This window comes from Schistocerca americana, chromosome 10, assembly GCF_021461395.2.
Source record: "Schistocerca americana isolate TAMUIC-IGC-003095 chromosome 10, iqSchAmer2.1, whole genome shotgun sequence".
NCBI classification, from domain to species: Eukaryota; Metazoa; Arthropoda; class Insecta; order Orthoptera; family Acrididae; genus Schistocerca; species Schistocerca americana.
In genome coordinates, this window is record NC_060128.1 from 199,470,095 (window position 1) to 199,486,495 (window position 16,401).

Genomic DNA, 16,401 nt, shown 5'->3' on the forward strand with positions numbered 1-16,401 from the left:
AGTCGTTCACACAACTGATCTTGTGTCCTTAGATTTTACCTCATCTGCTCTCAATCAAACTACCTACAACGATCTTCCTCTCACAATAAAAATGTGTTCTGAACCTATCTAAACATGCTCTTAACCTCAAAACCATCTGATTTCTACAGTCACAGAATTAAAAAGTTACATCAGCATTGACAAACTGTTGTAAATAGGAAAGGAGAAGATATCACAGGTGATAAAAGTCTCTGTTATGTGTATCTGTTGTGTTTATTAAACCTAACGAAAAATGCTACGAACTTATGCATCAACTCACTATTATGTAACGTTCTTTTGGAAGATATTGAGCTGGATGTTCTAGAACTAATACCATTTATAATTATTATGATACAAATCTGTTTACAGAAAATACTATGCCCTTAAATTGAGTTTCCAACAAAGAAAGGTGCCAACACTCATTAGTACTTTGTATTTCTCATATTTCCTTGTTTGGGGAGACTGTTGCTATAGTTTGTGAAGTCCTACTGTACTGTATATAACACTTGCTGTCAAAATTTAATAGTTCATTTTGGGTTCAACCATGTTTAAGGCCATTTTCAGCTCTTTCGTTACTTGCATTTTCACTGAGGAGACGGGTACTACATCTCATCCCTACACTTGCACCATTTCCAAAAAGAATGAAATTTGTTCCCCGTTATCAGTCGATGGCCCTTGTGCCACGGAGTCAGAACCCGAGGCTGATGGGCATATACAATAAGTTGTGTCACCAATCACCATCTCCAAAATGAGAAAGCCGCAAGTACACTCGAGTTTTCCACGAGGTGCCATTATTGTGAGCATTTTCAAATTCCCAAGAGTTTTTGCAGCATTTTTCCCCAACAGGAAGCAAAATTTCATATCTAAGTGCCATTTGCTTATACCTGCCACATTGCAGTAAGAAACGAGGGAGTAGAAAAGGTGTAGTGAAAAAATTCCCTGCAAGCAGGCAGAAGCTTCCGGCCTCAAAAGGGAGATGCAGACTGTGTGAGCTCGTGCCCTGGCATTGCGGCTCGACGGTGTCTCAGAAGGCACGGAGCAACTGGCACTGGCGATAAAGGTGACACTTGTGAACAGTTAAAGGAAGCTTAACAGAAGTGTCATTCTGTTTTGAGAATCCCTACACAAATGATTATACGACTTTAGGAGGTTACGAATTGAAAAGAGGTCTGTCCACCCACAGTTGTAAATGTTCTCATACATCATATGCAAAATACAGTAGAATTAGCAAAAGAAGTTTACATCATTTAGTAGCTCGCTCAATTTGGAGCACTCTTTCAGCCCTCGAACCTCTGCAGAGGGCGAAGCAGTGAAACGGTGACATTTTTCAGTACTGCATAGCAGGCCCACTATGTTGAGAAACTTTGAGAAACGGGTAACACTTCATTTTGGCTTAGTACTGCTACAGAACTCGGCTGTTACATTCCACTGTATAGTAGACGGGACCACGTAAACGGACGGTCAAGCCCAGATACACAGATAATTTTACCCATCTGTATCCCCTGATCCTACGTTTGTGTACTAACTGTGCACAGCAGAGCAGACAGATCTTCTGTAGCAGTCGCTTAGCTAGCGGGGGCACGGAGAGGTGCCACATTAAAAAACAAAGTGCAATACTTAATCTGGTGAAACTCACTCAAACACAGCAGGAATTAAGTGTCGGACTTTCGAGTCACTGACGTGTAAGAGGAGCTGCCGCAGGCTGTGGACTCGCCCCAGGGTAGCGAACATATCCGTGGCCTCCTCGACGGTCCGCTCGTTGCAGTCGAACACCTCCAGGCGACACAGCGTCTCAGCACACGCAGACAGCAGTGGGACAATACACCTGCACAGCAGACAGATCCTGGGAATATTCTGATTATGTGTGGCTAACATTATTTTGGTCATGAGAAAGCTCTGAGCAAAATGGGTTCCCAAATGTGAATTCTTGTGATACGAGTGGCACCACAATGCCTGGAGTCAATTTTACTGTTAAAAAGTTCTCCTGCCACCGCTGCTTTATTTACTTCTTCTTCTGTAGTTCCCTCCTGTAAAAGCCACTCTCTTGTTTGTATTCTGTGTGTAAACGCTCTAGTCCCTAGACTCATATTGTTTCCCAACAATTGGCCATCTGTCCTGTAGCATCAACTTATTTTGATATGTAATGTTTTTGCTCTTATATCCTCTAAGTCTCCAGTGTGATTGGGTGCAAACACTTGTGATATCATATTTTGTTGTTCCCACTACCTTATCAAAATCTATTTGAGTGTCAATTGTTCTCATGTGCATCACAAGCTCTATTGTCCCGTGATACGAATTCCTCTATTTTCGTATATAAAATATCTAAATTCTCAATGGAAAATAAACGACTGCTTACAGTTGACCAACCTCTGTATCATATTTCTTTTCTACCATAGTAAGGGAGCCTCCTCATTAGCAGTTTTAGCAAATGTATTTCCTCCAATTAGTTATCTAAATTTTATGGTATATTGCTGATTTTTACTTTTTTGGATCATCTGACTACAACTGAATGTGAGACAATTTTCGTGCCATACACGTTTCGCCTTTATTCTCTAGCAGACAAGCACTAATACTGTATCGGGCATGGTAACCGACTGTTTGTGTACGGAACTTCCCCAAGTGAATGATCCTTAATCACAGATGCTCATAAAGTGTTGTAACCAACTGTAATCTGAATATCATGAAAGAAGAAGAGCAACTGTGGGTCTCGGTATCGTATGTTTTTGTGGATTGTGTTAGTGATTGGCTTGTCATCAGCGTAACAAATAATAATCCCAGTGGTGACCTGAATCTGCTGGATTCAGACATAGAGGGAGTTCAAAGATTACCAGACGAGTTAATGAAGGCATGTACTGCCTTTGGTGGCTTCACTTTCTTTACTTGATCTTTTTTCTGAACTAACATACTGTAACATTTGTGGCTTTGCAGCCATCGTATTCAGCTACTACAAGCTCTTCTTAGAGCAGTTGAGAAGGCAGCAGTGGGAAGATGACGTAATGTGGTGTGAGGTTCTGATGACAGATTGTATGTTCGGAACGGGTATCGTGAGAAAAACTACACACATTGCGGTCCTCCTCCGCAATTGACAGCTGCGTTTGGAAGTAGCATGCCAAAATGGTAAATTTCTGTTGTATTAGAAAAACTAAACAGTGAGCATTTCATATTAAACCATTTCACAATAGTAGGGGCTATCATTCAGTTATTTCAGAACTGTTCATAACGAGTAGAATAATAAACAACTGCTAAACAAAAAACCAGACAAAGCACTTTGGAGATGCTCAGATTGCACCTAACATGGATGGCAGGTGAAGTAGTTTGGCTGGAAGATCAGAGGTGGTTTGGTAGTCGTGAGATATAGACATGTTGTCTGCCTTGGTCAGTATCGGTTAAGAACTTAATTAGCAGTCTCTGGTTATGTGGAAATGTAATTATGCAAATACACAGTTCATTGTTTTGTTTGTTTTCTGTGAAAGAATGAAGAATGGAGATTATTTGTTATTCATAAGGTGGATTATAATTGTACAGTTTCTCATGTTCTGCTACTAAAAAGTGAGTGGCATCTGGTATAAACAAACTAATTGAAGATTGTATTCTCCTTCTCCTCATTACCGAATCTACCATACAATTTTATCCCGCCTATATATACTCAACAATACGTAACCCACTTCCAAACCACAACCAAAAAAATTTTTTCCGCTTTCAACACTACCGCTGCTATAAAATCCACCGTTTCCAGTTCACAAACAGTTCCTTTCAGCTATTAAACAGCCATTTCGGCTAGTTCTAATAACTTTCGCCTTTTTTCCCATTTCCGTTTTTCCCACACCACTGATCTTTTTTACCTGCTTCCCACAGGTTTTAACGTCATTACTTCTTCGTCAGACAATTGTTAGCCTCATTTTCACAAACTGCCACCACAAAACCACTCCTTTTAATACATTTGCAGGCAGTTTTTTCGAAATTTCCCCGAATTGCTCCACCCTTTAACGTGTTTTGGCGGCAACACAACCACCTAACCTTTGTGCACATCGTTGTCTATCAACCCAAGTTCACCACAGGATCAACAAGCCCAGCTATAACCAACACTTTTTCGCCTTTTTTCACACCAGATCTCCAGTTGCTTTCCAGTTCACCTTTATCTCTCCCCATATATTTATATTTTTATTTTCATTTCCATTTCAGCCTCATGTTACACTTTCCACCTTCTAATACCATGTCACCCTCACACCATCCCCACAATGACCCCATTAAGTTTTATTTACATTCCCTCCGCAAACATCCCTTCGCCCTAGCCAGATTACACTCCCATATTTTATTTTCTCAAGCTTGCCTGACATTTGGCATTACCCCCAAAGGCCTCACACTCAAAGTTACCATCTCTGGCTGTAACCCTTCTTTCCATCAGTCCCTATACCAGTTCCAAACTGAACAATCCATTGCCCTCACCCACCTAATCCTTCACCTACACATCAACTCAGCCAATGAACACACCCGTCAACTCCTATCCTTAATAAAAGTCCTCAGTCTTTCCTCTCCCACATCCACACCGGCTGTTCAGAGCATCCTCCTACAGGCCAACCGCAAATTAGAACCAATCTCCCACTTCCAGCTCCACTCCCCCCAAAACCTCAAAATTCCAATCAACACAATCTGGAATCACAACACCCTAATTCAGTAGTTAACCTTTCCTCCAAACATCTCTCCCAATCCGAAACCTTTGTCCTATCCAAAGGCCTCACATTCAGCCCCACTCCCAGATTCAACCAAACAGCCCTTGTCAAAGATTTACTGTCCTACACCCGTACTCTCTGCTGGAAATACCACTTTGCCACGAAGAAATATCATCCTAATCCTACTCCTAATGATCCAACTCCCCAAGACACTATCCAAATTGAACCCTGCCTGGAACAGTTCCGTCCTCCGTCACAGCGGGACCCACCTCCTCTTCCTCAAAATCACCCTCTCCAAACTTTCCAGGAATTTCTGACTTCCAGCTTTGCCTCTCAATCTTTCTTAAAAAACCTTAATCCTACTCCCAACATCACCACTGCTGAAGCCCAGGCTATCCGTGATCTGAAGGCTGACCGATCCATCGTCATTCTTACGGCGGACAAGGGCTCCACGACCGTGGTACTTGATTGTCGGGAGTATGTGGCTGTGGGACTGCATCAGCTTTCAGACAACACTACTTACAAAGTTTGCCAAGGTAATCCCATTCCTGATGTCCAGGCGGAGCTTCAAGGAATCCTCAGAACCTTAGACCCCCTACAAAACCTTTCACCTGACTCCATCAACCTCCTGACCCCACCAACATCCCGCACCCCCAACTTCTACCTTCTTCCTAAAATTCACAAACCCAATCATCCCGGCCATCTCATTGTAGCTGGTTACCAAGCCCCCACAGAACGTATCTCTGCCTACATAGATCAACACCTTCAACCCATTACATGCAGTCTCCCATCCTTCATCAAAGACACCAACCACTTTCTCGAACGCCTGGAATCCTTACCCAGTCTGTTACCCCCGGAAACCATCCTTGTAACCATTGATGCTACTTCCTTATACACAAATATTCCGCACGTCCAGGGCCTCACTGTGATGGAGCACTTCCTTTCACGCCGATCACCTGCCACCCTACCTAAAACCTCTTTCCTCATTACCTTAGCCAGCTGCATCCTTACCCACAACTTCTTCACTTTCGAAGGCCAGACATACCAAAATTAAAGGGAACAGCCATGGGTACCAGGATGGCCCCTTCGTACGCCAACCTATTCATGGGTCGCTTAGAGGAAGCCTTCTTGGTTACCCAGGCCTGCCAACCCAAAGTTCGGTACAGATTTATTGATGACATTTTCATGATCTGGACTCACAGTGAAGAAGAACTCCAGAATTTCCTCTCCAACCTCAACTCCTTTGGTTCCATCAGATTCACCTGGTCCTTCTCCAAATCCCATGCCACTTTCCTTGACGCTGACCTCCACCTGTCCAATGGCCAGCTTCACACGTCCGTCCACATCAAACCCACCAACAAGCAACAGTACCTCCATTATGACAGCTGCCACACATTCCATATCAAACGGTCCCTTCCCTACAACTTAGGTCTTCGTGGCAAACGAATCTGCTCCAGTCCAGAAGCCCTGAACCATTACACCAATAACCTGAAAACAGCTTTCGCATCCCACAACTACCTTCCCGACGTGGTACAGAAGCAAATAACCAGAGCCACTTCTTCATCCTCTCAAACCCAGAACCTCCCACAGAAGAAACACAAAAGTGCCCCACTTGTGACAGGATACTTTCCAGGACTGGATCAGACTCTGAATGTGGCTCTCCAGCAGAGATACGACTTCCTCAAATCCTGGCCTGAAATGAGATCCAGCCTTCATGAAATCCTCCCCACTCCACCAAGAGTGTCCTTCCGCCGTTCACCTAACCTTCGTAACCTCTTGGTTCATCCCAATGAAATCCCCAAACCACCTTCCCTATCCTCTGGCTCCTACCCTTGTAACCGCCCCCCAGTGTAAAACCTGTCCCATGCACCCTCCCACCACCACCTACTCCAGTCCTGTAACCCGGAAGGTGTACACGATCAAAGGCAGAGCCACGTGTGAAAGCACCCACGTGATTTACCAACTGACCTGTCTACACTGTGAAGCCTTCTATGTGGGAATGACCAGCAACAAACTGTCCATTCACATGAACGGACACAGGCAGACAGTGTTTGTTGGTAATGAGGATCACCCCTGTGGCTAAACATGCCTTGGTGCACGGCCAGCGCATCTCGGCACAGTGTTACACCGTCCGGGTTATCTGGATACTTCCCACTAACACCAACCTCTCAGAACTCCGGAGATGGGAACTTGCCCTTCAATATATTCTCTCTTCCCATTACCCACCATGCCTCAACCTCCACTAATTTCAAGTTGCCGCCCCTCGTACATCACCTGTCATTCACAACATTTTTGCCTCTGTACTTCCGCGTTGACTGACATCTCTGCCCAACCTCTTTGCATTTACATATGTCTGGCTGTGTCTGTATATGTGTGTGTGTGTGTGTGTGTGTGTGTGTGTGTGTGTGTGTGTGTGTGTGTGTGTGTGTGTGTGCGCGAGTGTATACCTGTCCTTTTTCTCCCTAAGGTAAGTCTTTCCACTCCTGGGATTGGAATGACTCCTTACCCTCTCCCTTAAAATCCACATCCTTTCGTCTTTCCCTCTCCTTCCCTCTTTCCTGATGAAGCAACCTTGGGTTGCGAAAGATTGAAATTTGTGTGTGTGTTTGTGTGTTATATGGCTGCTGGCAAGTTATTGAAAATGTGTGTTCCTGTATAATGTGCATCTTTTTGTACAAGACTAAGTGACTTCAATCCTTGTGAAGATTATTCTTATTTCTAGTATTGATTCCATGAATTGAGCTGTTGGGTTGAAAAAGTGCTATATTTTTAATGAAAAATTTCACTAAGCAATAAATATATTGCTTCTGCAGGATGTTCTTGAGTTCACACCACATATAACTCTTACTGCACGTTTTTGTGCCCGGAAAACTTTAGTTTGGCTTGATGAATTACCCCAAAAAATAATCCCATATGACATTATGGAATGAAAGTAAGCACAATATGCCAGCTTTTTCATTTTTATATCCCCTATGTCTGACACAATTCTCATTGCAAATAGAGATTTGTTAAGATGCTTCAACAGTTCTGTGGTGTGCTCTTCCCAGTTGAATTTAGTATGAAGCTGTAATCCCAAGAATTTAACACTGTCCACTTCTTCTATCTGCTTGTCATCGTATGTTAGGCATATACTCGTGGGACACCCCTTACAAGTTCTGAACTGCATGTAGCGCGTTTTTTCAAAGTTTAGTGACAAAGAATTGGCTAGGAACCAGTGATTAATGTCCACAAATATTTTATTAGCTGATCTTTCTAAGAATGCACTTGATTTACTATTTATTGCAATGTTTGTATCATCGGCAAACAAAATGAACTTGGCATCTGGTAATGTTACTGATGAAAGGTCATTGGTATACACAAGAAAAAGTAAGGGCCCTAAAATGGAACCTTGTGGGACCCAACATGTAATTAGTTCCCAGTTAGATAATGCCTGATAGCTTGATTCTTTCCTAATAACACCCTTTGTTTCCTGCCAGGGAATAAGATTTGAATCATTTTGCAGCATTTCCTGTTACACTATAATATTCTAATTTATTTAAAAGGATATTGTGATTTACGCAGTCAAATGCCTTTGACAGATCACAAAATATATCAGTTGCCTGCAATTTTTTGTGTAATGAATTAAGCACATTTTCACTGTAAGTGTAGATAGCCTTCTCAATATCAGAAGAATATGTCAAATATTTAAGTTCCTAGCACCACCATTTTTGCTCACTGTGTATGAAGCAACTTTATTACAAAAAATGTGATCAATTCCAAAGTAAATATTTTGATATAACCGGTCCTAATTTTTCACAACAATTTATTAATACTTATCACCTTGTTCTACCTAAATTGACTCCAATATGGAATGTTCACCAATTACGTGTGAAATGCTAGAATGTGACATTATGGAAGTGTTTAACACAGTTTTATTATTTTATACAATAACAGTCGCTTCTGCAACAGCCGAAAGATCATTCGCAAATTAAAAATGATCAAAATTTATACAAGGAATAATATAGCTCAAGCTCGACTCTGACATTTGGCACCCGTAGCAATCAAACACGAGGGTGCATTAAGTCTACATTTAACGGAACTTATTGATGAGTTCACAAAATCTCAAGTCATAAAAAGACGTAAAAGAAATTGTTAAAATAAAATTGTCTACTTCATTGTAGCGTCAACCTATATTATTAACTGCAATCTACTAGAGCCACGAAAACACGGCCCCTGCCTCTCATGCTTACCGACAATTACCAATAAGAAATCGTAGCTCTAAGCAAAATCGGGCCGATCGGTAAGGCGCACTGAACTCGTAGCACACTAGTTTAGTGAAAGTGACTTGCTGGCACTGACTTCACTGTTCCCAGTATGCTTCGTGGCAACGGGCACATTTATGTGGCCAAGTACTACTGCTTCATTGTTTATTTTTTACTTTTTTGTGCTTGCGACTTTGTTCCCCTGGTGTGGACTGCCACTGAAAATTATCCCACAGGATCCTTTTATCAGTACTAAAGTACTCTGTATCCTATTCAGGTCGAACTCTATCCCAGAAGTTTGCCTTATTACATGGTAGGAGATGATGACGAAGTAGTTTTGCAGCTATAAAGTATTTATTTTAGTTTAGATAGAGCTCCAATTTCATTTTTGGCCCAAGGCCCTCAGTTACATAGCTATGCCACTGCACCCACATTGCACACAGCCAGTTCTCCAAGCAGGCTATTACGCACTCACTCATTTGAGATGCTTGCAGTCTCAGCAGTCTCTCAAATTTGTATTTGGCAGCCTCGCATTACAATATCACAGACTTTGTAAATGTTTTGCTTTGTGGTGACCTCAACTGGGTGATCGGAGTCCTCTTCGTGTTCGGCTGTGTTTAAACTGATTAACTTCTGACTGTCTGGATTACCAGTTGTGTAGAATTTTTTAAGATATTGTATTTGTTGTTGACTGTAGAAGTTATTTATTTCACAATTGCAATTTTTGCCCTTGGACCATTTTCATTTGGTACTGCAAAAGATTTCATTTCAGCCAAGTCAGGCTTTAAAATCTCTGACACGTATACATTTCATCATCAAAAATAAGCTTTTTCAATGTAGAAATACAGTAACATCAAACAAATGTACATCACAAATGCATTAATCCAAAAGTAAATGGTCTTGAATGATAGTGCAGACTCCGAGTGCACTTTATCCAATTCAGTATTGATTTGTGAAGCAGTCCACCCCTTCAAATGAAAATGAAAAATTTCGTTTTCTCAATTTCCAATCACGTTGACACACTGAACAATTCAAACAGCTGTCATTAATGAACTGTATGTGGTTTATACGAGACTTGCAATAATCGAGCTTACCGACCGTGAAGACACGACAAAAATGTTCTATTCTTTCGTGAAAATTTACTGAACTTACCAAATCGAGCCACCCTCATATATAGTAGTATAGATATAGATTAAACATATCTGAGAATGGTAGTTACTTGTCAAAACCAGTGATGTGAATTTTGTTAACATATTCATATATTTTTATGTACCTATATATCTAAGGGATCACAATGTAATAAATTATTATATAAACAATTACAAAATAGCACAATTCCAGTTGGTGATATTTCAATTTAATAAAAGTGCTCTACACTTATTTATTAAACTGGAAGTTCTAATAAGTGATCAGGTTGAGTCAGGTATCGAGCTCAGATCCAAGTACGAGAGGAATCCACCTGAAGTGAACAACACTGAGGGAAGGTAAGCACAGATACGGCACAGGTGACAACACAGGATGAGTGTCACTACTGTAGACTCACCTTCCTTCGACTGACATCCAACTGATACTCAGGCGCTCGAGCACGTGTCTGTGGGTACTGACAAAATACTCGGCATCTCGAATCTGGTAGCAAATATTGCCACAGCTCCCCAGTTTTAAGTCACACAAATGGGGACAGGTATCAGCTAACAAGTTCAGTGGAAATGACGTCTTCTGAGGAAGATAAACACCTAGGTGCAGCACTCGTAGGTCTGCCACCCGCGCCAAGGCATCAAAGAACCTCACGTCCACATCGAAACTGTTGTCAGAAATGGTCAGTGTGCGGATCTCTTTGCACTCGGCAAAGAGGTTGTCTGCTTCCTGCATCAGAGTAGAGTGGACATCATTTGGACTTATAATATGCTACAAATAATCTATCAAATTGGTACAAACACTAAGTACATCTCATATACACAGCAAAGGTATATCAAAACTGCAATTCTCAGGAATCGAATCATCACATTGAGGAGAGGAGGGGAGGGGAGGGGAGGATATGGGGAGGGGAGGATATGGGGAGGGGATGGTGAGGGGAGGGGGTTGTTCCAAAAGTGCAAAATTACACATACTGCATGGCCAAGAGTAGCTGCCTACACTGTAGTGTGACAGAGTTTTCATGAAATTATTGGAAACAAATAAAAAGGTGTATTGTTGAACAAAAGCAGTCACCATTTTTCTCTGAACTTCTTAATTAATTGACATGACATATTTCAGGTTGAAACCATCATGTGATGACCTATTATAAACAGACAAAATACATCATGACCTTTAATAAACCAATTCACAGAAAACCAGCGACTGTTACTAACCAACCACATGCCATTTTAAATTCTTTCCAAAAATTATATTTATAATGGTTGCATGCTCTACAAGGATTTTCAGTCTGACTTAGAATACAGAATTTTCACTCACACTACTGTGCTTGCCAACTGAGCGATGTAAACATTTATTTGTAAAACATATTTAAGAATTTTTGACAATCATAATTTGTAAATAAATACAAAATCGTTATTTCAGTTGTTTCAAGTTGTACAAGTCAGGATCACAGAAACACAGTTTCATACTCTTTGCCAGAGCAGAGAATCGCCGCACCAGTCAGAGTGTCATATTTAGCCGATGGCCAGTGACTGCAAGGAGATACTGCAATTTTGTTCTCATTTCCTATCTCATTTATTTAAACACTGCCACCCCATGGAGCTCCCAAAATCAAATTTCATAAACCAATTTCCCAATACTGCTTCTGGGTGGTCACATAAATACTTCTAAGCCGATTCTGAAAATCCGCTTCTGACTGCCATTTTTCAGTTCCGCAATCAACTTTCACTCCCATGAAATGTGACCAGTTTTGAAAAGTACTTGGGCTCTCAGGTTTCGTCTTGTATTTCAAAATTTGGAGCTAATATGGACAGAGTGGCTTTTCGTACAGTGAAGAATATTAGACTGAAGCTGTTTACACTTTGTCTAACGGAAGAGGAATAACGATTGTGCTGACTAAATCATACAATGTAACAGCTGTTTTCCAGGCACCATATTTAACTCGTCTAGCAAATCCACTTCAGACTTTAACATGTAAACACAAGTTAAAATCACATTTGTTTAATTGCAGTACATTAATAAACAGTATACTGTACTTAGCATTTTCATCCTATGAATTACTTACTCAAAAAACACAGTAATTTTTTTCCCCTACACATGTTTTAGAGCAGTGATGTCAAACCAGCATTTCATTAGAAGGAATCCAGCTGATGTTGACTCACTGCCTTGTTGAACAGATGTTATAGCAACCTATGATAACAGCACCACATTTACTGTAATTCTTGTTTTATACTATACCCAGTACACCTCTGTAAGATAAATTCTTAATATAGGATTACCTCTAGTGCTCAAAAACAATCACTGTCTATCACTCTATCATCCACATCGTCTATTTCGGGTTCTTCCAGCGCATCAGCATTTGACTGCAGTACTATTTGTACAACTTCTCAATCCGTGACATCTCGCAAATCGTCCACTTTGAACATACGTGTGACTTCACATCCAGGAATTCTTTTTACTACGTCTGTCAAGTCTTCTTCAGGCCTATCATACATATTTCTGCAGCACCTTTGAAGAGTTTCTGTTTCCAAGTTACCTCCAGGATTGCGTGCACCTGTAAATTACGTGCTTCGTGTTTATTGCCTTCAGCTCATCATTTGTGTGTGTTGCTTTGCATGTCAGTAGACAGTTTGCAAAAGCAGTCCATGCCAGCGCCATTTAAATGTCCTACTATGCCCTGATGCATCAACTGAATTAGACTGGCAACACATGTTGTTGTTGTGGTCTTCAGTAGTGAGACTGGTTTGATGCAGCTCTCCATGCTACCCTATCCTGTGCAAGCTTCTTCATCTCCCAGTAACTACAGCAACCTACATCCTTCTGAATCTGCTTTGTGTATTCATCTCTTGGTCTCCCTCTACGATTTTTACCCTCCACGCTGCCCTCCAATACTAAATTGGTGATCCCTCGATGCCTCAGAACATGTCCTACCAATTGATCTCTTCTTCTAGTCAAGTTGTGCCACAAACTCCTCTTCTCCCAAATTCTATTCAATACCTCCTCATTAGTTATGTGATCTACCCATCTAATGTTCAGCATTCTTCTGTAGCACCACATTTTGAAAGCTTCTGTTCTCTACTTGTCTAAACTATTTATCGTCCATGTTTCACTTCCATACATGGCTACACTCCATACAAATAATTTTAGAAACGACTTCCTCACCTTTAAATCTATACTTGATGTTAACAAATCAGTTTGAAACTTTTCATCTTTTGGTACAAACTGATACTAAACCATTCAGTATGTTGTTATTGTTGTGGTATTCAGTCCTGAGACTGGTTTGATGCATCTCTCCATTCTACTCTATCCAGTGCAAGCTTCTTCATCTCCCAGTATCTACTGCACCATACATCCTTCTGAATCTGCTTAGTGTATTCATCTCTTGGTCTCCCTCTACGATTTTTACCCTCCACGCTGCCCTCCAATACTAAATTGGTGATCCCTCGATGCCTCAGAACATGTCCTACCAACCGATCCCTTCTTCTAGTCAAGTTGTGCCACAAACTCCTCTTCTCCCCATTTCTATTCAGTACCTCCTCATTAGTTATGTGATCTACCCATCTAATATTCAGCATTCTTCTGTAGCACCACATTTTGAAAGCTTCTATTCTCTTCTCGTACAAACTATTTATCGTCCATGTTTCACTTCCATACATGGCTACTCTCCATACAAATACTTTCAGAAATGACTTCCCGACAATAAAATCTATACACAATGTTAACAAATTTCTCTTCTTCAGAAACGCTTACCTTGCCATTGTCACTGTACATTTTATGTCGTCTCTACTTCGACCATGATCAGTTATTTTGCTCCCCAAATAGCAAAACTCCTTTACTACTTTAAGTGTCTCATTTCCTAATCTAATACCCTCAACATCACCCGACTTAATTCAACTACATTCCATTATACTTGTTTTGCTTTTGTTGCTGTCTGTCTTCTATCCTCCTTTCAAGACATTGTCCATTCCGTTCAACTGCTCTTCCAAGTCCTTTGCTTTCTCTGACAAAATTAAAATGTCATCGACAATGCTCAAAGTTTTTATTTCTTCTCCAGGGATTTTAATACCTACTCCAAATTTTTCTTTTATTTGCTTTACTGCTTGCTCAATATACAGATTGAATATCGGGGATAGGCTACAACCCTGTCTCACTTCCCTCCCAACCACTGCTTCCCGTTCGTGCCCCTCGACTCTTATAACTGCCATATGGTTTCTGTACAAATTGTAAATAGCCTTTTGCTCCCTGTATTTTACCCCTGCCACCTTCAGAACTTGAAAAAGAGTATTCTAGTCAACACTGTCAAAAGCCTTCTCTAAGTCTACAAATGCTAGAAACATAGGTTTGCCTTTCCTTAATCTATCTTCTAAGATAAGTCATAGGGTCAGTGTTGCCTCATGTGTTCCAATATTTCTACGGAATCCAAACTGATCTTCCCCATGGCCGGCTTCTATCAGTTTTTCCATTCGTCTGTAAAGAATTCACATTAGTATTTTGCAGCCGTGACTTATTAAACTGATAGTTCAATAATTTTCACATCTGTCAACACCTGCTTTCTTTGGGATTGGAATTATTATATTCTTCTTGAAGTCTGAGGGTATTTCGCCTGTCTCATACATCTTGCTCACCAGATGGTAGAGTTTTGTCAGGACTGGCTCTTCCAAGGCTGTCAGTAGTTCTGACAAAACTCCACCATTCAGTAAAGAGTTCAAAAAACATTCAAGACCTTTTGTGACCTGTATGAAGTACTGGTAGTACATTTTGGGTAACATCCTTAAAGGTTTTAGAGTTTTTCAATTTCCCAATACACTCCCGAGGCAGTCTGTAAGTGACAGAAGCATTTATTGCCAAAAGAACACTTTGCCATTCTATTTTCATTCAGTGTCCTGGGGCAGATGTTTCTGTTGAGGAAGCTAAGGAGTCTGTAGGCAACATCTGAAAACTGGCTCCTATTTCATGAGCATTGTAAATTTGGTCTTTAGTGTAACCTCAGGTGTAATCTCAAACTCTTGTTGTTTTGAAAACATAACTGTGTCTGGGTCTGATGATAACTTTTCCCCGCACACATTCTGTTGCTGAATGCCATGCCTGTTTTTAAACCTGCCCAACTACCCAGAGCTAGAAGACAAATCTTTTCCTTCCTCACCAAACAGTTCAGCTAACATTTTAGCTTATCTTTGCAGTATCGGGCCATTTACAGACACACCTTTTTCTCATTCTCGGGTGAACCAAAGATAAAGAGCTTCACCCACTTTTTCAAAGTCTGATGTTTTCAGTGTTTCCATATGAGCATTGTTCACAGCTTCCTCTGGTAATTAGATTTTGACTTCACCACTTCTGAAATGGTAGAAATACCAACTTCACAATTAGCCACAACAGTTTCTAATAAATTTCCTTTTTCAACTTATCTGATACCAGCTAATTCATCAGTGAAACTAATCACAATACGCTTCCAGTTATTTGCAACAACATAAAGATGCACATAAAATGGAATGAAACAACCACTCAACTTCACTATCACTGGCAGCGTAACTTTGTTCAGACTGGTGAGCCAGTGGGTGGGGAAGCAAGATTTCTGTACTAATCACAACAGATCAAAAATTGAAGGGTGATCACCAATGTGGTTGTATCTAGTATATAGTCTTTCATATTGATATCAGTTTCACCAATTCTTGGACAAATTGCCTGCAAATAACATATTCAAAATACTGTTTCAGCTTTCTGTGAAATATATGCATCCAGTATCAGTTTCCAAGTTAAATTTTCAGAGGCAGTTCATTTCCTTAAAAAACTACCAGCCAATGAGGAGAGTGGCACTCGCTTCCACTAGCTCACTTCCATCTATTTTGTGACCACAGTGAGGCCCACGTAAACACTTCTGCCTCTGAAATATATTGCCGCAAACACTGCCCAGCAATAGGGGCCAGTAATGTAGCTGTATACGTGGCCTGTCCCTCCTCTGTCTGTGGGGAGGCTTGCGTCCCTCATCGATACAGATGGCCGTACCGTAGGTGCAACCACAACGGAGGGGTATCTGTTGAGAGGCCAGACAAACGTGTGGTTCCTGAAGAGGGGCAGCAGCCTTTTCAGTAGTTGCAGGGGCAACAGTCTGGATGATTGACTGATCTGGCCCTGTAACATTAACCAAAACGGCCTTGCTGTGCTGGTACTGCGAACGGCTGAAAGCAAGGGGAAACTATACCTTTAATTTTTCCTGAGGGCAGGCAGCTTTACTGTATCATTAAATGATGATGCATCCTCTTGGGTAAAATATTCCGGAGGTAAAATAGACCCCCATTTGGATCTCCAGGCAGGGACTACTCAGGAGAACATCGCTATTA

The 16,401-nt window shown here is 41.1% G+C and overlaps 1 protein-coding gene across 2 annotated transcripts in view; it reads right to left on the reverse strand.

Moving 5' to 3' along the window:
• LOC124552518 overlaps window positions 1-16,401 on the reverse strand; it is a 139,558-nt gene that overhangs the window by 53,232 nt on the left and 69,925 nt on the right. For both annotated transcript variants that reach the window (XM_047126812.1, XM_047126813.1), the window contains exons 5-6: window positions 10,473-10,792; window positions 1,655-1,843 (exon numbers count right to left, since the gene is read on the reverse strand). In XM_047126812.1, the coding sequence (XP_046982768.1) occupies window positions 1,655-1,843; window positions 10,473-10,792 (509 nt within the window). The remainder of the gene's footprint in view (window positions 1-1,654; window positions 1,844-10,472; window positions 10,793-16,401) is intronic.